The sequence below is a fragment of the Centruroides vittatus genome, unplaced genomic scaffold (genome assembly GCF_030686945.1).
Source record: "Centruroides vittatus isolate TY-2023 unplaced genomic scaffold, ASM3068694v2 scaffold_3046, whole genome shotgun sequence".
NCBI classification, from domain to species: Eukaryota; Metazoa; Arthropoda; class Arachnida; order Scorpiones; family Buthidae; genus Centruroides; species Centruroides vittatus.
In genome coordinates, this window is record NW_027122699.1 from 979,733 (window position 1) to 1,002,189 (window position 22,457).

Genomic DNA, 22,457 nt, shown 5'->3' on the forward strand with positions numbered 1-22,457 from the left:
TTGTAATTAATTTCTCCGCTACCCGAAAAATATATACTTTCCGGCAGGCCTAAAAGCCCTATAATAATCGACTCGATCCTTATTTTGGTTCCGTTGGCTCATTTTATCGATTGGCATATTGTTCCGAAGAATACTAATGGCAAAAGAATATTTGTTTCCATCCCCGTTGTCCACGCCGTGAAATCGACAGAATTGTACACATTCAAATTATATTTTAGAAAAATCGTCTTTTTATTGATGAAAATTATACAGGCAATGGCGGAACGAACGAATTTTATTAATTAATATCGAGAGCTTTCTACCAACGTGTATTCTTAAAAAACAAAAGCAATAAAGTTAAGAACGTGTTTAAAGATAAAGTCCTTCAGGAGTTCCTTCCTTCTTCCTGTACAAGACGTTTTCTTTCGATTTTCTGAAGTCTTCGTTGGTCACTTTCATTCTTCGTTCTCTCAGTGCCATCAGACCGGCTTCCGTGCAAATGGCCTGACAAAAAACAAATAATTTAGTCGAGTCTACTCTTATCTGGGTCATTTCTTTGGCAGAAGATTGTATGGAAAGTTAGAATTATACGTAGGAAAACAACGTAGGTTAGTGTAAGAGAGGGAAATGGTTCGGAGCAGTGTTAGAGAGGGTTGAAAAGAAGAGAAAATTAATGAAAAAAATTCATTGGGCATGTTTTAAGAAATAAAGGAAACTGTCTAATGAGAGTTGTTATTGGGGGAATAATAGTTTTTAGCTTTAAATATCTCTCGTATCATTCGGTAATAATAGATGGAAAAGAGCGAGGAGAAGACTAAGGACAGGGTGAGAGCCACGGAAATGACAACCCGTCGCAAATTCAGAATATTAGATGAATATTACATATTGGCATTTGAAGTATTCTATTTTTTAGGACTACTATTAAATATTGTACCGTAATTTGAAAAAAATCCTCCTAGTTGTGGCATTTATCCACTATTAGTGATACGACGTTACAATAAATATGATCGTCCTTAAAAACGTATAATTCAATATTTAAGTTAAAGGAATATTCGTAGAGTGCATTTTGAAACAAACACTGTGGAATCTCTTATTGATAACAATAATTTAAGCAATATGCTGAAATTTCTTACTTGGATTAATACTATTTAAATTGTTTTAATTATCTTGTAATTTGATAATTAAATATTTTACATTGTTATAAAAATTTATTATTAATCGTTTTATGGTTAGCCAATAAAACCGGAATTTCCAGTAACTGGTTTTATTCACTTTACGCTGCTTTATGCTATTAATTGGTATAATTGAATCCCAAAATAGTTACGATAAAATCCATCTGCTGTAAATATTTGGTAATTAAAATTAAACATTTATTGCCTAAGACCATTGTTTTTATCACTCACACCCACAGCTAATAGCAGTATTAAAAAGAAAATACAATTTTATCAATTTATTTGAATTTAATTTATTAATATCTGTTGTTTTCTTAGACAACTAGAGCTATATTAGATTTATGTTATTAACAGATATGTTATATAATCACTTGGCCCAATCGTTCATTAATTAATAAACAATATACCGTATTGGCTCGAATGTTTTTCCCGGTTAAAAAAAATCCACCGAGGAGTCAAATAATTTCCCGGCTATTACGAGATCTTATTTAGAAAATATATTGGAATTAAAATTTTAAAAGTTAATAAAATTGTATATGGTGCCACCTGTTACAAGATTTTGTTACAAAAAACTTTTTGTATTTTTAATTACTATAAAATGGCAAAAAGCTTAATTTTGAGGATGGGACGGTTTTATAAAAAGTATAAACGTCAATAGAGAGTAAAATCGTCGTTAAGTCCGACCCTACCGGAGATACGCACAACCCTTCGACCTTTAACGACCGAAATTTTAATAGCGTTGACGTCTCTCCTGAGCCGCCCCGCTAAATTTCGTTACTTAATCTTTACCTCGTCTCGAGATATTAAGCAAAATAGATGCCGACGCACGTACATCTAGGAAATTTTGACTTTTTTGGATTTGGGAGGTCTCAAAACGTGGAGTTTGAAAAAAAAACTCGGAGGATCAAATTTTACACGATTCTGATACTTTTCCTTATTATGTATACGTAACAGCGGGGAAAGTAAAAAACCATGGGATATCGTCTCGATTTCACTCTAATTTTTATTAGATTCATTTTTATTAATATAAATAAAAAGAAGCAATAATGTACAATTTGTCACATATTTCTTTCTACACAACAAATCCTTTAAGTACAATTTTCTGATCGACTAGGTTTGATTTAAATTGGATCTGTAAAAATTACTAAGAAATTGGTCAAAAATTCATTTATGGCGATTGATTTCCAGATATTTGTAAATACAAATTAGTTAGAAACAATGTTCCCTCTAATTTTTATTGTAGACGAGCCGAACGTGTACGTCTCTGAGCAAAAAAAAAAAATTTTTGCCGAGCAGATTCTGAGCAAAAAATTTTCTGAGTGCACATATATATAAAATCTTATTTTTTTCTATAAAAATTAAAATAATTAATTATAAAGTAGAGATTAAAATCCATTTTAAAACGTCGTCTTCTTCGTCCTGGCCGTATCCCAAATTATTTGGGGTCGGCCCGGAATGTCAATTCGCGCCACGTTGATCTATTCCTAATTATTTCTTTGTCCACCCCACAGTCCGGCATATCCTTTTTTTACACATTCGATCCATCTCTTCTTGGGTCTTCCTCTACCTCTATATCCCTGTACTCTCATATTTAGTGCCTTTTTTGTTACATGTTCCTCATTCCTTCTCACCACATGTCCAAACCATCATATTTCCATAAAAAACATTATCTTTTGTCTATGATTTAATGTATTTAATCGAAATATACATAGTAATAATCGTGTTGTAGACAGAGTAAGAAATATGTAAACGACGATTGAAATTGGTGTGCGTGCTCGCCCGCGCGGCACAAATTCTCACGTGTGGCAGCGATTCGAGCAATGTGCGGCCACGCGGCTTAGAGGGAACGTTGGTTAGAAATATAATTTTAAAGTAATTTTGAAAAGAAAGAAATGCAACTAATTTTCATAATTATGTAGACAAAAACTAATGAAACTTACAAATATTCTTGTAAAAGTTAACACATTATTAGAAGGTTTTTATAATGTTCTATCAACAACTTGGACAGGAGGTTGAAGAACATGGTGGTGATGAAACAGGAATAAGACAGTAAAATTTTGAAGAAAATGAAAGTAATAAAGTGTCAATGACTAGCAATTTTCATTAAAAACTTTAGGACATTTTTTGCATATAAAATTAATAATAAAAAGGTTGACTTATTTTTAGCTAGGACGTAAATATAAGGATTTCAAAAAGAAAGGCAGACTTACATCCGAGCCAATGTAGGTAGTAATTTGGCCTAGGATATATACAAAAACCGACTTTAAAACGTCGGTTTTCGAATCTCGACTTTTCTACGAAACCGTTAAAACCGGTTTTTCAATTTTTACCAAAAAAAGGAAATAAAGTCTTGAAATAAGTTATTAAATAAATGAAAAGAGAAATTTACATTTATAACATTTCAAGAATATAACAAAATATAACCGACCAACGTCTAGTCTAAACAAAACAAAAAAAATGCTAGACTATTACATTAAAATATAAAATTTACTCAATAGAAAACCATTAAAAAAACAAACGACGACGAATGCCTGCAAAATAATATTTTATATCTTATTTTTCCTAAGAAAATATGATTTTAGAAAGCAGGGAACATCTATAGATTGTTCAACCGTATCCTTATTTTGCACAAAATTGCCAGAAACAGAAAAAACTCTAAACCCAGCTCAGTAGGAAGTGAATCGTCTTTAAAGCATTAAATAATAAATCAAAATTTTCGTTATTGTTTGTTCCTTCTAATACTAAAAACTACTTGTTTAGTGTCCTAGGGCTGGACAAAATCATTTTTTCTAGTTTTTGAAGATATTTATGTAATCGATCTCGCACGACCCAATTTTGAGGGGCTGTATTTGTGAAGGGTTGCTTGTAGAAGTATGGTTCCTTTGACTGTTTTGCTTCTATGGATATGCTCTACTGCTTTGAAGGTTCCAACAATCTCATTCAGATCTTGAATTGAGCCAAATTGGCTGAATTTTAGGCATAGGGAGATTTTTTGTTTTGTAGTTAGTTTTATGAAACTTAATATTTAACAATATTCCCGTTTTATGCCAGAGACGATTTTGTGTCAAAATGTTGATGTTCTTAATTAATTATTTGATTAATATGTTTTAGGTATAGGCTCAAAAACCAGTTTTCAAATTATACAAATTTCTTCAAAAAACCGGTTTTAAAAACCAACAAATCCTAGTTAGACCATTCTTACCCCATTCTTACTTTAATAATGATGCCAAATTTTATTAATTATTTATTCATTAACTTTATGATACCCTATATAATATAGCTTTAGTTGTTTGTGTAATTAAAAATTTAGGTTGGTTGGTTATTTACATATATATGCTGTGATCTTTTACACTAAAAATATCAATAAATATGGGCATAAAATGTCAATTTGTACAAAATAATAACGGAATACCTTTATATCTGCTCCCGATAAATCGTCTTTAGCCATGACCAAATCGTCAATTATTACGTCTTCGGCCAGGGTCATTCGTGCAGTGTGAATCTGGAATATTCGACGTTTCGTCTTTTCGTCCGGCAGAGGAAATTCTATTTTTCTATCGATTCTTCCAGGTCGGATAAGTGCGGGATCTAACGTTTCTATCCGGTTAGTTGCCATGACGACTTTCACGTCTCCTCTAGAGTCAAATCCGTCTAACTGATTCAATAATTCCAACATGGTACGCTGGATTTCACGTTCGCCTCCGGAGTTTGAATCGTATCTACAATTTTTATTTCAATTAAGATTTTCATTTAATAAATTATCGGTTTTTAAAAATAATAACCTCTTCGTTCCGACGGCATCGATTTCGTCTATAAAAACAATCGAAGGTGCATGCTCCTCTGCTACTCTAAATAATTCTCGTACTAACTTTGGACCATCTCCCTAGAATATTTCAAAATAATATGCAAAAATTAACTTAGTTTTATTTGGAATGTAATTTGTTATAACACATTGAACTATTACATACAAGATACTTTTGTATTAGCTCAGAACCTACTACTCGGAGAAAGGTTGCAGACGTTTGATTTGCCACAGCTTTTGCTAATAGTGTCTTCCCAGTTCCGGGTGGTCCATATAATATTACACCTTTGGGAGGTTTGATTCCCATTTCTTCATAATATTCTGGATGAGTTAAAGGTAGTTCAACAGATTCCTAATTTATAATACAAAAAATTTTATTACTTCTTCAGAATCATATTTATACAAATTTTAAACAAAGCTATAACAACTTAATATAAATGGATTTTAAGTACAGTAAATGATTCAAATTATTTTTCATATTTAGATCAATACATTGTGTAATAAAATAAACTGTGATCAAAAATCTTTTATAATTAGTCATTTCAAAATTCATTATGTAGTATATATGGTGATTCTGATTGCTGTGCATATTTTGAGGAATGATAAAGTGGTCAACAGAATCCTACAATTTAAATTGGTTTCCAACAATTCATCACCAGGGACAGCTAAAAGTCTACATATTCCAGCGCCTATTTCCAGTAGATATAAAGCTCTACCGTCCCCAAGTGGTAAGGATGGTTGGACAGAGGATATCTGTAATATCACCAGTTCCAACTTCTAAACTTTTATGTTTTTCAATTGGATATTTTGTGTTTTTAAGGGAATTTTTAATTATGATGACCAAGTAGCCTACAAAGAACAGTTGATCATCAAAAGTTTGTATTTTTGAAGTAATGTAAATATGTAGGGGTGGATGTCACACCGGCAAAAGTACAGTACATATATGAGGAGAAAAATATTTCTTAACGTCTTTTTGTTGTGTTAATTTCTCTGCGAGTGCTTTCAATGCTATTATAAACATCGTCTTCAGGCATAAATATGAATCGAATGTTTTTTCTCAAACAAATTTTAAATTACTAACAGAAACGGCATTAACTGAATGGAATGTAAAAATTTTTAGAACAAAAATATTTAAAATCTTACTAAAATAATCTCTTAAAATCACATGTCTACACGCATGCACTTAGATACACGGAGAAGATGGAGAGTGTGGGTAGTGGAGAAATGTGGTTAATCAGAATTATTTAACAACTTGTACAAGCTGACTCAAGTTCCAGATAACTCAAGAGTGGGGGAGTTGCATGGGGACAATAGTGTGGTGAAGAAGGACTCCCAAATGAGCACCAAACCCTTTTCGCCTAAGCAACACAGTACAGTCACAAAGTGTGGTGTGGTAATGCTGTAAAACCATCCTGGATAACTCTGTGTCAAACATTTCCACCACCAAAGAATGTTGGTGCTCAGATAATCAACAAGACAGCATTATAGTGGTAGCCCCTATGTAGTAGGTTGTGTGTTCCAGTTGTATTCTCTAATGGGACAGAATACACTCCTGACCTTTCCAGATCGGAAGCATGTCCCTATCATTGCACAAGAGTCTCCATAGACTTGGGCACAGAGCAATCAATAAAATCAAGGCATTTTGTCTAAAAATACGGGTTAAAATGACCACAAAACTGTAAAGAAAGATAGACTACAGGCCACTCCCTTGGTTGAAAGTAGTAGCGAGGAAGAGCGAGCTCTTGACCCTGTTTAAGATGTGTTTGTACTTGGAGATGCCATAGCCCGCCACCCACACTGCTGATCAGATGGCATCCAGCTCAAAGTTGGTAATGGCTTGTGTACAGGGTATTAAAAAGGCCCTTCTGATAAGGGGAGTCATGGCCGCATTAACATACTGCTGGGATTGGAACGCTGTGGCATGGATTATAGGGGAATACTGCCAAATTTGTGAAACAGAAAACCAATCCTCCCTAGGACCTGGGGATGTCCAGATCTAAAAACGAGATTTTTCCCCAGTCTCTTTTTCTCACATAAAATTGATGGCAGAGTATACATTTGCGAGAGAATGCTTAAGTATAGAAAGGCAACTTCCATATAATAACTGGTAAGGAATGGTAAGTGGAAAGTCAAAAACCATGTGTTCAACATGCCTCATGACTAGGGTTTCTCATTTCCTGGTTTTTGCTTGTCCCGGGATTTCAGAAAAAAAGTGAACTGTTTCCCAGAATCACGAGATATAATTAATTATTGTTAAAATATATCATTTGATTTCAAGATAATTATAAAAAATATTTTTCATTTTTAAAAGTAATTTAATACATTCTGCAACCTCCAAAATCATAATATTAATAATGCTGTGTAAAATATATATTAAAATTCATTACATCACCAACTGCCGTAAATAATTGGGCTATAAATGATTAAAGATTATAAATAAATTTGGCACCTGAGGTAGGCATTAGGCACCATTTCTTATTAAAATTAATAATTATAATAATTTAAATAAATTTTAAATAAATAGCCCAATTATTTACGGCAGTTGGTGATGTAATGGATTAATATTATCGGGTTTAATGTGTGTTTAGTTGTATACATTAAAATTACCTTTAACAAATTTTTTCTATTTGTGAAAATTTCTAAATAATTCAAAGTTTGTTGGAAACTGCTTACAACAAAAATGCCTTTAAATTGAGTTGAAAATTTAAAGAAAAAAATGAACTTAAATCAAACTTCTAACTTAGAAGGTACTTTTCATTTTTTAATATGTTTTAATCTTATAAAAATAATATAATAATAATATCAAAATATTATTTTGTATTAAATCTTAATACAAAATAATATTTTGTATTAAGATTTTGAAAACCAAAGATGGTCAATATTCTGATCACTCAATCTGTTATTATTTTAATAATGAAAAGTCCTGCTACCAAAAATGCCCTTTCCAATTCAATGGATGCGAGTGGAATTGTCTTTAATGCATTTAAGAGAAGACAAATGTTACATGTTTTTTCACCCGTAGCGTCAAATATTTCTAGTTCATTTTCGAGATGTGTTGCAGTACTTCTTTTTCTCTCAAGTATTCTTGAATTGTCTACCACAGTTACTTTAATAGTGGTATCGAGCTTATAGCCTGATTATTAAAGCCAAATGAACTGCCAAATTATGAGGTTTATGAAGAATAACTTCATACTTGCAGACTTTGTACTCGTTTCTATCCTTGCCCAATTTGCATAACCTGACATAATGCAGTTATTGAAGCTACTGGACATAATTAAAATTAAGATAGCAAAAACGCAATTATCCAAGATATTACAGGTTCTGACAAGTAAAGAATTTTCAGAGTCCTGCCACAAATACAAATTGATTATTGACAATCTGTGAGATGTCGTAACAGGCAAAAATTTAAAAAATAAATAAGCAGGCTTAAAATTAATAAATACAAATGTATTCTGACAGTTTATGAGTTAATTATACTTTCTATTTGCAAAATTTCCTCAACCTTAACAGAAAAAAAGAAAAAAGTGAACTTTTAAGAAATTTGCAGGATTTTCCAGAATGAGAAGAATTTCCCAGGTTAAAAAATCAGCTGGAATCCCAAAATCTCATTTGAGAAACTCTACTCATGACCAACTCTGCTAAGACAGCAGATAACAGCAAACCCATTAGGACACCCTACTTTTGGAGCTATATCTTACTATTAAAACGAAAGTAATTATGCTTAGTAAGAGCAAAGCCTCACGCACCTCCAGCACCTGTTGTGCAGTGAAACCCTCCTTGATAAGCAATGAGTTAGCATGCATGACCACATCAAAGTGAGGCACTGAGGGATCTAACACAATGACATCCATTTTATAGAAGCTGCATGCACTTGAGGGCAAAGTACCAAATGTTGTTTTAGCTGCAAAGGATGAGGGTCTGACACAAGCAGAAGGGGGAAGAAGACCACCAAGCAGCTTGGCGAGTGCTTTTTCTAGGTAGTAGGTGGGGTGGACAAGCAGCCTCAAGGGCCAGACCGTTTTGTGCGTCTCAGCCTCAAAGAATAGCTTGGGGGCATGCAACATTGGTGGAAGGGTCCAAGTGCTCCGAAAGAACTGCAATTAGACCCGGAAAAGACTATTTTCTTTGTCTTCCTTAAGACAGCTAGCTTAAGATCATGGAGTGTGACTGGTTCAGAAACTCTGTAGCACTAAGAAGGAAGTCCTCTTCCTTGCACAGCACAAACCTTTTATCCTTGTCCAATATTAAGGGTCTCATGTTGGCAGTAGACAAGTATCAACTTACAGATCGATCACTCGCTCATTCTTGGCACTGCTGGAAGGTTGCCTTGCAGAGGCAATTGTTGAGATAACAGCATCGAAAGTGCTCGCAGAGAAATAAATATTTCTTAATGCCTTTTTGTTGTGTTATTCTCCTCATGTAAGGTTTGTATACAAGGACATTGAAAGTGAATAAATGGTGGTTCTTTTTTGTCGACTTTGACTTCAATTTTATTTTCTCAAATATTTTTTATCAATATACTAAGTGCCATAGACATGTTACATCAGAAAATGACAGTACCACTTTCAAGAAGTGGGCAGCTCATGTTGCATAATCTGCTGTTTGGGCACTATTCTTGGTGCAACATACAAGGAATGCATGGAAAATGCAGCTTTGAGACAGCAACAGTTTTTGACACAAAGGAAACACACAGAATCCACAACGATTGTTCAAAGTATCTACCATTCATTTCATTCATTATAATTCTTGTGCAATGTCTCACTAGAAATTGTTCATGATACAGTTAGCATGCACTGCTCAGTGTACCAACAACCTTTAGCACCAAGTGCTTGTATGCAAGTTTATCCCATATAAACTTCTGCAGGCATAATTCCTGCCAACCACCCCAATACAATGAAACCATCATCCACTACCCACCAGTTATTACACTGCACAACGATGATAAACTCAATATGGTGGGACAGAGTCTCGGAGAATGGCCAATGTACAAATCCAATGCTACCGACACCTACAGTCCAATGCGGTGGGTCTGCAAAACCTAGTGTATTGGCAAAAAATGTTCATTTAGCCACTAACGTTCCACAGAATATGCACACTTATTTCAAAATCATTCTGTATGGTGCCAAAACAAACATTATTTCTCAATCCTCAAATATGTTGATGATCCAATTTTTTGTGTAATAATCTCAACCTCAACCACTCATGAAGAATGAGAGATCAGATTAAAATCATATCCTAATCTGCTGAAACAATAGAATAATACCTTATTGCAATCATTCAGCCAATAAAAAAGACAAGATTAAATTATTCAATAGAAAATATTTAATTATTTTAATTTTAAAAGTTTTCCAGAATAAAATATCTGGAAATTATTGGATTCTACAGATCGTTTGAATGAAAAATGTATTATATCAGGTTTCAGTTTCATTCCCTTCATTTCATCTAATATGGTTATGTTCTGAATACGTACTAAGGAATGAACACTTAATTGGGAATTGTGTAATTAATCTAGTTATGTAGTAAGTGTCATATAACAACAACTATTAAATTGTTTTTCAATACTGAGAATATATTTTAATTACAAAGATTTAAAACCACCATCAACAATTAAAAAATTCTACCAAAGACCAACTAAAATATATTTATTAAGAAATATATAATTTCTCTTGTAAAAAAGCCAATGTTTCTCATGTATTTAGACAATATATAATAAAGAAAATAAATGAATAAATACAGTAAAAAATTTATATTTGAAGAAATTTTTATGATAGTACTCAGTTAGTATCAAGAAAGTAAATACTCAATTAAAATTTCTACCTTAATCTCTTGAATCTGTTGATCAAGTCCACCAATGTCAGCATACGTCTCTTGTGGTGCCTTTTCTAATTTCATTACTGTAACCATTGGATCTGTATCATCAGATAATACTCCTACTACTGCATGAACCTAACACAATATTTTTTGAATTAATAAAAATCTTAAAATATTTTTGGTAAATTACTCCCTCTTAATCATTACAAAAAATAATTAAAATAAACAAACCTTATGGTTCAATAATACAGAACACCCTGGTTCCAACTGGTCTTTATCAACAAAAGACAAAATACTAACATAGTGTTCGCTACCGACAGAAGTCGACACGATGGCATGATTATCGTCAATAATTTCTTCTAACGTACCAACAGACATGGGAGTACCTCGCAAATCGTCGACTTTTGAGCGTTCTTCCTGAAAGATAAAAGTAAGTTTTAATGAAATTTGTGGAGATATACACCATAATCATTGAACATAAAGTGTGGTGCTTTGAATTAGATGTTAAAAATTTTTAACACTTGAATATAAAGTGCACTACTTTGAATTAAGTTCTAGTGAAATTTAATGTTAGATTGAATTAATTTTTATTGATTTGACAGCACATGTTAGCTATAAAATTTTATTTACAGTGAAGAGAATCATTCCTCATTCTTAAACATTTAGGTCAGAAATGATTAACATTCTGATCTGTACTATTATAATAAATTATGAGGGTCAGAATCAGATCAAAATCTGAAAGTAGGCAAATTCATTACATGCTTTATTTTCTTACTTCATGTTTTTCTTCTTGTGGTTTCAATCTTTCTTGATTTCTAAGAAACTCTTCTTCCATCAATAAATAATCCTTAATCCTTTCCAATTTTAATAATTTTAGACGGCATCGGGTATGTGGCGTCACTAAAAAAGAAAAATTGCTCAAAAATTTTTATTTCAAGAAACAAAATTTAATTATACTTAATATCATTTTAATGATTCAAATGTTGCGAAAAGTTCACTGAGTTCAGCGTTATATCAACATTTGCTTGTCGCAAGTAATGATTCAATAATTCCAATATAATTTTTTAAAAATAATAACCTCTTTTTCCCAACAACATCAATTTAATCTACAAACATAATTGAAGGTGAATGTTCCTCTGTTACTCTAAATCAGTGATTCTCAAAGTGGGGGTCGCGAAAATATTTGGGGGGTCGCTGAAAAATTGATGCCAGATCAATTTTTTTTCAAATATTTTATAAATTTACTAGGATTCATGTTTAGAAATAATAGAAATAAAAAATAAATAAAATAATTTTTACTTAAATAAATTGCACATATAAACAATAAAAACAATATAAAATATTTTAATACGAGCCTAATATTCATAAATTTGTGCGCTATTGGGGAATCCCCCGAGTTCCACTCTCGGCCTAAACTATGATAGAACAACATTGTCATTTGGAATGGTGTTCGCTAGCAGCGTTGCACCTGTACGCAAGTCGAGTTAGAAATACAGTAGAGCGTCAATTATCCAAAAACCAATCAACTGAAAGCTTTTCGGTCGGCAAATTTAAATTTCCACCAGTGCAGTGGCGCTGCAATATTTGGCTATGTCTTGGGCTACTCCAATATTATTTTAGTTGGTACGCGTTTTTAGCTGGCAGCACTGAAGCAACCATGAGAGGGTACCTAACTCCCTCCCTCCGGGATGTTTTCCTACACATACTCATTTTTCGGGGGTCCTTTGAAATTTTTAAGTGCAAAAGGGGTCGCGAACCAAAAAGTTTGAGAAACACTGCTCTAAATAATTCTCTCATTAACTTTGTCAAAATTTGAAAAAAGTTATCGTACAAATGGGAAGTGCCTCATTTTATAGTGCTTCACTATGTTTACATTTCCAAATATATTCATTTATGATTGCATTATCAAGTACAGAGAATCTGCCAACTAACAAAGTCAGAATCAAAATTACCTATAATCAACATGTCCATGCACTAGTACAAACGTTTCCAGATGCATAGTAACACACTGAAATATCTGCATATGTGTTCTAAGGCAAAGCAGATAACTCTCTGCTTAAAGTTAGCTTCAAAGGGAATCGGTCTGCTGGACGTCGTTCGCTTAACTTTCTGTAGTTCGTAAGACCACCAAATCATTCCAAAACTAAACTAGTGGGAGTATCATGTCTATACTGACAACATTATATGTTTAAATTGACAAGCAATGCGTGGAGCAAATGACAGAAACAAGACTCCATTAAGTCAACTTTGTACCCGAATCTAATATGCACCACAATTTTGGAGTTAAAAAAACATGTTAGAATTAAGAAAACAGCATAGTCACATTGTATATGAAGTACAAAAATTCTAGAATTCAGACCTTGAGGCAATTTGCTAGCAGCTTCCGGACCCTTCTGCCTTCGTTTCTTCTTTCCGACACGAGTAGGAACCGGAGGTTCGTATTTTCTTTTCTTCTGTATAAATACATATTAAAAGTCAATTTCCAAATTAAAAAATTTTTTTGGAATTTCTTCATTCCGTAATCTAATAAATTTACTTCAATCGTTTGCTATTTTCTGTTTTTAAAATTTCACAAAAAATTTTAAATATTTACCGTGACTAGTTACAAAGCATTTTATATTAAGATATTATAAATGAAAGCTATTTTAAAAGGATAATTTTACATTAATTTAACAAAGAAATATACCTTATCGTCCTTTTTATCACTCCCCGATCCTCCACCACCGGGTCCTCCTCCGGACGACTGATTCTGTCCCTATTCATTTAATAAAAATTATGAATATAGTTTCTTTATTAACTGGAAGCCTAAATAAATTTTAATTTTATAATTATATTCTAAATTTTAATTTTTTTATATTAAATATTTCTTTACAATTAATTTTGTTAATTATTATGACAATCTGTTAAATGAGGTAAATGTTATTGTATGCTTTTCAATTATATAAACAAAGTTTAAATTTCTTTCTTTATAAATTTAGCATAATTTAAAAATAGAGAGAAATTTATTTAAATGTACACAAATATCTATTTTTATCAGACTAAAAAAGTCGACGTCTGACTCCAAATAATCTGCATTATTTGAAATGGGAAAAAAAACACATTAATTGTTCTGTAATATGCTTCTTGTCTAGTCTTGTATTCAATTTTACGAGCTCGACGACAGCTTTTCTTTTCCACTAGACTTATTACACCATCAATTAGAAACCTGTAAATTATTAATTGTCATTCGTATTTTATCAATCATCACCATTTCTGTGCTTCTCATAACAATTTACATCACAAAGAGTTGATAAGGGACTCAAAGTCTGAAATGCATACTCTAGGAAATAAAAATGTGATTTTCTAAAGCTTTTCCTGTTTCTAATTGATGGTGTAATAAGTCTAGCGAAGAAGAAAAGCTGTCGTAGAGCTCGTAAAATTGAACGTTAATTGTTATCGAAATTAGAAATTTAACGATCGGTTTTTACGTACTTATTATTTATTACAGATAGCCTCGACTTCCAATAGGGTTCCATTCCACCATGTCAATCCTACATAAAATTTTGTACAAAAATATTATGGGCACACGGTTATATAATGAAAATTTTCTAAATACTAATTGGCTTCATTTTTTAAAAGTTTCCCATATAAATGTAAATATGCACAATAAATTAAAATATCTTGAAAAGACAATCATCATCAAATTTTTTTTTCTACTTAAAAAGTTATTGGTCCATCATGAAGTTTATCAATGAAGTAGCTAGAATGCATCATTGACCAGCATCCTTGTGTAATAAAAAAAATATATCAAATTTTTTCGGTAACATATCACAGTCAAGTCTGAACAATCATAAGTCAAAGCATATTTGTACTGTACTTAATTTTTGCTGTCATGCATTGTATTCAACGTAATCTTTCTTAAGATTCTTCAAATTTCATGATGTAAGCTATAGCAGTAATTTTTCCTGTATAAGCTTTATTCATATTTGAATGATCAATTATATTTTGTAAGAATTTCATTTCTACTGCATCACACTATGTTACACCTTGAAATGTCTAGCACAAAAACAGAAAAAATTTCCCAAAGTAATCCAGCTTTAGATAAATTCTTCATTTAATTCACACAAATTTTCTCTCTGCTGATATTTAAAAGCAGTCCCATTAGTTTAAGTGACAGTTCTTGCTTGTCTCAATGTTTATTGTGAATATTTCATTATGCTTGTCATCACAAAATGCCAACTGTCCTTTAGTCCAACTGTAATTAACCGGAGAGAATGGCCAGCTGTCGAAATAATCTTGAAGTCATCTTTTGTCAGAAGTATATAAAACAACTTGCTGTCACATACAAGTTTACTTCTGGTCACTGTGGTGAACCTACAATACAGTGCAATTTAAATTGAATTTTTGCTGATCCTTGCATATTGCAATCAAAGTACATAAACAAAAATGCAAACATCAACAAACTGACTTGTACATAGGAGTAAATTTTCACTACAACACCGAAATTTTAATCCCCAGAATTTCATCACCCCTAGATATATCTATAATGTACATAATTTTTTTTGTTTGTCAATGAATATTCTGTGTTTGTTACAATGGATTGTTTTGACTGTGATTATGGCATGGTCAAAATCACGAGGTTTGCGTGCAGTTTTCTAAAACTGTGTCTGGTGTATATTTTTGGTAGCTGTGTCTGTAATAGTTTGTTTTTTGTACATGCTTTTCACATTTGCTATTCGATTATGTTAGTAAAAGTAGTCAATTTGTACTAAGAGCTTTTTTTATGTTTTAGTATTACACAAATGAAGCAATATGACTAAAAAAATTTTGTCATTCATTAAAAATTTGTATCTTTCACATACACGACAAAGATACAAATTTAAAAAGTTCTTAGTACAGTCAAACCTCAGTGTTTAAATTTAATTCGTTCCTAAAAGTTGTTCAAAAACCAATTTGTTTTAAACCCAAAACAAATTTTCCCATAAGAAACAATATAAAATGGGTTAATCTGTTCCCAACCCAAAACAAATCCTTTTGTTTTTTTTATCTTTTTAGCTATATTTCATGCATAAAAATGCCTTACAAAAAGATTGTATTGCATTATTATGCAATACAATTGGTTTTGATATTTGACAGCCCATAAAGGCTTTCTAAAATACAAAAACCAAAGTTGCCAACCATGCACTTTTCAGGCCAAGGAACCACCCTCGGAAACCATTGTAGTCTCTTAGCCCAAGCTAAAAATCTCATTTTTTACAAATAACACGAGCAATTATTTATTCATATTTTTAATTTATTTCCTTTAAAATTTATGCTCTCCACTTCAAATTAGTATATGGCTTGCCCCCATACATCATACTTTTCCTTTAACAATAGAATCGTGCCAGTCATCTATTATCTGCTTTCGGGGAAAGTTTTGAATTGAAATAACATGACTTCCGGTTTGCATTGGAAGTTCATATATAGTTAATTGGGGCCTCCTTCCCCTAAGCTTTCCGTATCTGGTCTCAGATTTCATCTATCTAATTCCATTCTCGAGATTAAGGAAAAACAGATGGATGGAACGAACGACAGTGGGAATTTATAGATCTACAATTTTTTCAAATTGCAGCCCAAAAACATCTTTAATGCATCCTCTTCACAAACACAAATTTACAACCAATGCTAAAAATCCTGTTTGCCGGTACAGCAGAGTTTTAGAAATTGTCTACTCTCCAACATTAACATTTTCTTTGATTCAACATTGCCATACATACACGAGAATTTTGATGGAAGCTTTAAATTTCCAATTAAAATTATAAAAAATTGCCACATACAAAATCTTCTTTCAACATATAAGTATACAAATTCTTCCACTCTTGGTACAAGAAAACCAATTTGAAAGATTTTATAAATCCAAGTCACATGCCAAAATTACCTTCTTTAGACCCTAGGTCATAAGTTGTTGTTTTGTGATTTCTTTTACAGATAATTTACTTTTAATATAACATTTACTATGTACAGATGCACTATTACTCTGTATTCTACTTTTTACCGCCAGTAATTTATCTCTAAGGAAAAGCCAATATCATAAACCTACTATTGCAACAAAGACAACGAAAACCAAATAAACACTTAAAAATACCACCAATTCCGCCCACAATTTTTCTACAAATTTTTTCTCTCTTGACCCACTCGTTCCAAAATCGACCCCGTCCATAATCTAAAGTCGGCAAGCATAAGTACAGTTTCTATCAGATAATTTTGACTCCCAAACATCTAGAGACCAGAACAGACAAGCTGATTCCAAACTTTCTGGCTTAATCCCTGACGTATCCCAAGCGGTACAATTCAAGCTCCAAATGAGACGGTTGAGACCTTATCAGAGCCACAGGAACAAGAAAGTCAAATGAACTATACCTCTACAAGCAACCCTTTGCAAGATACAGCCTCCCAAAATCAGTTCGTGGAAGATCACAAGTCGTGTCGCTACACCAACTTGCATCGCATTTAACTACTTATCCCAGGAGACCATACCAGCTTCGAGTAGCCCACTCGATCATTCGTGGGGTACTCAAACGTTATATAGTTTTGAGGACACAAGAGCTCGTCCTCACATGGGCATCAACATGCTCACTATCTCCTGTGCCAAAATACAAAATTACACGTGAAGCGTCAGTCAAGGTGAGCAATAGCAAGCCTTGACAACATAGAGCAGGAAGAATAGGCAGTAGTACCAGTTCAAGGTAAAAACTGTTTTCGGTCAGCAGAAGTCAATGCAATAATTATTTGTTATAGGCACTAACGCCTGCGCCTATAACATAACTTGCTCGCAAGTGTGACGGCAACCGGAACCACCGGCATTGGGTTCCACATTCGGAGACAAATATCTCAAAAAGGGTCGGCCGTCAGACTTTTCTCTATTCTTTGCCAATAAATACGGTCAGAATGTTCGATCACCATGCCGTACCAACCGCTAAACATGCAATAGGCTTAGTGGAGCATGCAGCGTGACTCCCCATAGGGCCCGGAAGTGGGCTTTAGCCTACAGTGACCAGACGTCCCGCTTTTTAACAATTCGTCCCACGTACTGCAGCATTTTAAAGTCTCGATTTTTGGAAAGATTAAGTTTTTGTCAATTATGTGTCATAAACGTATGTCTTACGTTTAAGATTCATAAAGATCATTTTGTATCATGCATATTAGTACCAAGGTGTGTGTGAGCATCAGAAATAAAGAATGCTGCACTGACAAAACCCTTTGTGTTCGTGGCAAAAACCAACAGTAAACAGTTTGGAACACGCAGCTGCAGCAACGGAGCAGCACGTGTTCACAGGCCATTCAAACGAGAGAACATTTTGTTCGTTGCACATTTCACGAATGCATTTTTTTCAACCGTAAATAGTGTGGTCATTTGATAAATCACAATTAAGTGTTGAGACTTTGTAAGCCATACGACAGCAATCTACTAAAAAAATTCACTCAACCGAGAAATGTGCAAAAGAATAGTTTTTAAAGATTTATAATAGTAAGCTCATATGTAAACTTTATAAATATAATTATATATGTTGAAATTTTAAAAAATATAATACAATACAATTTTTGCATTCTTTGATAATAAAATTTTGTTGCTCTAGAACAGGGATGGCAAAACTTTTTGAGTCCGCGTGCCATATTGTAAGCATACTTAGCTTCAAAGATGTTAATGCGTGCCAATGTCTTAGACTTTGAATAATGATATTTAAAGAAATTAAACGAATACGCTTTAATTCCAATAAAAGTAAAAAATCTCATTCAAAAAAAAAAAAAAAAATGATCAGGTGATAAACAGAAAGGATGATTGAAAGACAGAAATCATATGATATACGTGCCAGATGATTTCTCTTACGTGCCACTTTGGGCACGTGTGCCATAGGTTCGCCATCCCTGCTCTAGAACAATTTTGGTAAAAGTCCATCCTTACTACATGGGGTGTTTTTTTTTCTAATTTTGCTCTCTTAACCCGGGTGAGGTCGCAAAGGTCAACAACCTATAGAGGTCGCTGCGGGTCGAAGTGACCCGCATTTTAGATATTAATTTTTTTCTTAACCGTTCAACTTTTTTCACTTTTTTCTTTTAAATATTATTTTTCATTCGGTTTAGTAATTTAATAAATATATATGTTTAGTTGTTTATTAACATTCGAATTTACATTAAATTTTGGGGAAAATTTTTATAAGTATCTGAAAAATTTTAACTATTTAAAAAGACATGAAACAATTAGTGATGATAGAAGTTATTTTTATCATAGAAAATGTATGTCACTTTATGATTTTAAAAAATTATATTTATTTTATTTACATTACATTAATAATACAAATTTACGCAGACGTCAAGGGTCGCTGTGGGTCACCATGACCCAAAAGAGCCAATATCTCTTAATGCGTTCTGAGAAACTGAGTAACGGCGATACGTTCCGATAATAACAATAAATTTAGGAAGCTACTGTAAGTCACATCGGTAAAACTTAATTATTAACGATTCAGTCAATCATGAAATAGCAGGTGCGGGTCGGAATGGGTCATGCGACCCCTCCCGGGTTAAGACACCTGTCTAGTAGACGTGTCCCAAATACATAAATTTTTGGGGGTGACGCGTATAATAAGAGCTATAAGCGAAAACTCAACTTTTTTCAACAAGACAATCACTCCCCCGTCAATTTCGTCACGCTTCACCAATGTTAAAATCCGGTCACCTTTAGGCAGATTTCGGGAGGCTATACCCGCGAAGGCTCGCATCGAGGTAGTTCCTTTGACTTTTTTGCTGCTACTACACACTACAGTCGTGTCAAAATCCCAACTGCGTCATTCACATCTGCAATCTTACTAAGGGTTGCATGTACTGTGCGGGTATGGTTCCTTTGGGTCCGTATTGGGGGGGTCTACATTTCTGTAAGTGATCTAAATGAAGGGTTTCCCCTCATTTAGAGCTGGAAGTGATCTAAATGAGGGGTTTCCCCTCATTTAGATTTTAATCATTTTTCATTTTCTCTTAAAACAGTTAAAATAGCTACGGTAACCCTTATTACAACTCGGAACATTTAACCTGTGTTAACCAATGACAACTAGGCCTAGCTACAATGAGTCGGCAAATACATTACGGAGCTGGCGACGTTTCGCAGGCTAAAACTGGATTCTGCTAAAAATCGTAAGCTTTATTCTTAAATTAATCAACGTTTTGTGCTACCGTTAACTTATGTTTCTGCCAGTTTAAAAATGAAAGGAAAAATCTTACCATTATATGTATGCTTTAATACTCTAATTGCTGTAATCTTAACTATCGACGACTCGTTCTCGCTAGCAGCGTCCCCTGAAGTAATTGTAAAAATGTATAAATAAAATGCTTTACGTCACAATTTTTTCTTTTTAAATTAAATATTTTTACTTAAAAATTTATTTGTGGAATATTAAATTAATAATGCCGAATAATTTTTACGTTTTCTAAAAAACTTTATTACTTAAAATTTATTTTTCGATATCTGAGAGAATTTTTTTTTTACATTTAAAAAAGAATTTAAATTTATTTTTTTATAAGTACGAAATCTTAAAGAAATAAAATAAAACAATTGACGCGTTATTTAGCAAATAATTTAAAAAATTAATAAATAATAAATCCATCGATTTTTGTACACAAAGAAACGTGCACTCGTTCCTATAGAAGCGAACGTTGACGTTGGTTTTTGTTTATTTTTTGGAATTTTTCTTTTAAAAAAATGGAAAATTGGTTGAAGAAACAAGACAAAGCGCACGAAATTAGATCGTTGGCTAAGAAATTAGATTACGAGAAAGGTTTAACTAACTATATGAGGAATGTCGAAGAGCATTTTGATGCTAAATTAATTAACAGGCAGCTGCACGAAGGCAAAAGGCAACAAGAATATCATCGATCGCTTATTGACGAAGAGAAAAGGAAAGAGTCGCTGAGAGCGGAAAAAATTGAGGAAGAGAGAACGGCCGAAGAAATCCGACAAAAAGAATTAAATCGTTTGAGAGAAGAAAAACTGCGGCAGTTGTTGCGATTAAATTCTCCCGAGTTGAGAGAATTGGAGTCAAAACTGAGAACCGCCTATGTGACGATGGTTAGGTTCGACCAGTTTGCCGATAAAGAAAGAACGAAGGCGGAAGAGGAGGCGGAGAAGGTTCTCGAAGGAAGACGTATCGAAGAACGGCGCAAAAAATTCGAAGAAGAGGAGGCGAAGAAAGAACTGGACGATTTAACCCACAAGAGGAACTACCGTGGCAAGTTAGACGAGCAGTTGGAACGGAAGGAACGAAGTAGATTCGAGTCGTACCTGCAAATTTTACAAGAGAAGACTCTTATCGATAATATTGTTAAGAAGGTAATCGACCGGGAGATTGCGGACGTTCAAAAGAAATTGGAGAAAAAGAAAGAAATGTGGGAAGATATTAAAAACTTTAAAGAAGTGAAACAGAAAATTAAAGAGGAAGAAAAGAAACGGTTAGAATTGGAAGAAGAGAACATTGAAAATTATTTAATTATTAAAGATTTGCGAGAAAAACAAATGGAAGAATTGAAAAAGTATAAATTAGAAGTTAGAGAAAGAGTCAAAGATAAATTAAACGAACTTTTGGAAGAGCATTATCGAATTAGGAATTACGAAAGCGAATTAAGAGAACGGTTGTCGATCGAAGAAAGAGCCGCACTAGAAAAGAAGACCGATCTGGTCGACGCGGAAAGAAAGTCGAGGACGCGCTTAGAATTGCAGAAGGCGGAAGCTACGCAGTCGAGATTAAAATCCGAGAAACTCGAACGAGAGAAACTGGAAGAACGGCTTTTCGCAGAACGGATGACGATAAAACTCGCCGAAGAAGATAAACTCGAGCTAATGAACGATAGAAAAAGGCGATCGAAACAACTCGAACATAAACGCATAATACAACAAATGATAGAAGAAGAGAAGCAAAAGAAAATGAAGGATAAAATATACGACATGCAAGTATATATTAGGGAGCAAGAAATGGAAAAATTACGTCGAGAAATTATCGAGAAAGAAAGACGACGCATGTTAGAAGAGACGGGAACAAAACTTCTCGGTTATCTTCCCAAAAATGTTATCAAAGATTACGAAGACTTGGAGAGACTGGGCGTCGACTTCAAGCACTTTTATCTAAGAAAACCTTCTTATTTCGACGATAACGTAGAAGCATAATTGGTTCGAGACAAATTTTTTGTTGTATGTAATAAATTATCGTTCCGTATTTATTTTTGCAAGACATTTTATTTAAAACAAAGTAGTTGATATATTGAAGATATTCTTATATGCAAATTTTGATCACATATACATTAGCAGTTATATTTTTATAAAATATATAAATATATTAAATATTCGAGCAGTCAAACATCTTTAAGAATGTTACAGAAGCCACCAATTATTAATGGTAAATTGCAAAAAAAAATCAAAACAGTTTCGAATGTCGAACGTGACGTCCGTAACAATTAATCTTTGGATCTTTTTGCGATATCAAAAATAGATATTTTAGTTCTTTGGTCGGTCGAGTCCCACTAAAGTACTGTTAATTATTAGATAGTTTTTAGTGTGGAAATTTATAACATGGAAGAAACTGCTATAACTGATTACATAAATATCCAAATTAAATAGAATATTTTGTAATTATAAAACTAAAAATCAAAACAAAGCTATGTCAATTTATATAATTTGTGCTTTTTGGTGGATT

At 33.0% G+C, this 22,457-nt stretch overlaps 2 protein-coding genes across 2 annotated transcripts; one reads left to right on the forward strand and one right to left on the reverse strand.

Moving 5' to 3' along the window:
* Positions 1 to 207: 207 nt before the first annotated feature.
* Rpt2 (26S proteasome regulatory subunit Rpt2) lies at positions 208 to 20,088 on the reverse strand. The gene is made up of 10 exons (XM_067285864.1): positions 19,996 to 20,088; positions 13,451 to 13,519; positions 13,124 to 13,217; positions 11,540 to 11,664; positions 10,996 to 11,181; positions 10,771 to 10,899; positions 5,120 to 5,305; positions 4,934 to 5,034; positions 4,564 to 4,870; positions 208 to 483 (listed from the first exon to the last, which is right to left on the reverse strand). Exons 1-10 carry the CDS (start codon positions 19,996 to 19,998, stop codon positions 349 to 351), a joined length of 1,335 nt encoding a protein of 444 aa, XP_067141965.1. The 5' UTR covers positions 19,999 to 20,088; the 3' UTR covers positions 208 to 348.
* A 310-nt stretch (positions 20,089 to 20,398) lies between these two features.
* On the forward strand, positions 20,399 to 21,980 carry LOC136988047 (meiosis-specific nuclear structural protein 1-like). The gene has a single exon (XM_067285834.1). The coding sequence runs from the start codon at positions 20,474 to 20,476 to the stop codon at positions 21,929 to 21,931; it is 1,458 nt and encodes a 485-aa protein (XP_067141935.1). The 5' UTR covers positions 20,399 to 20,473; the 3' UTR covers positions 21,932 to 21,980.
* The last annotated feature ends 477 nt before the right edge of the window (positions 21,981 to 22,457 follow it).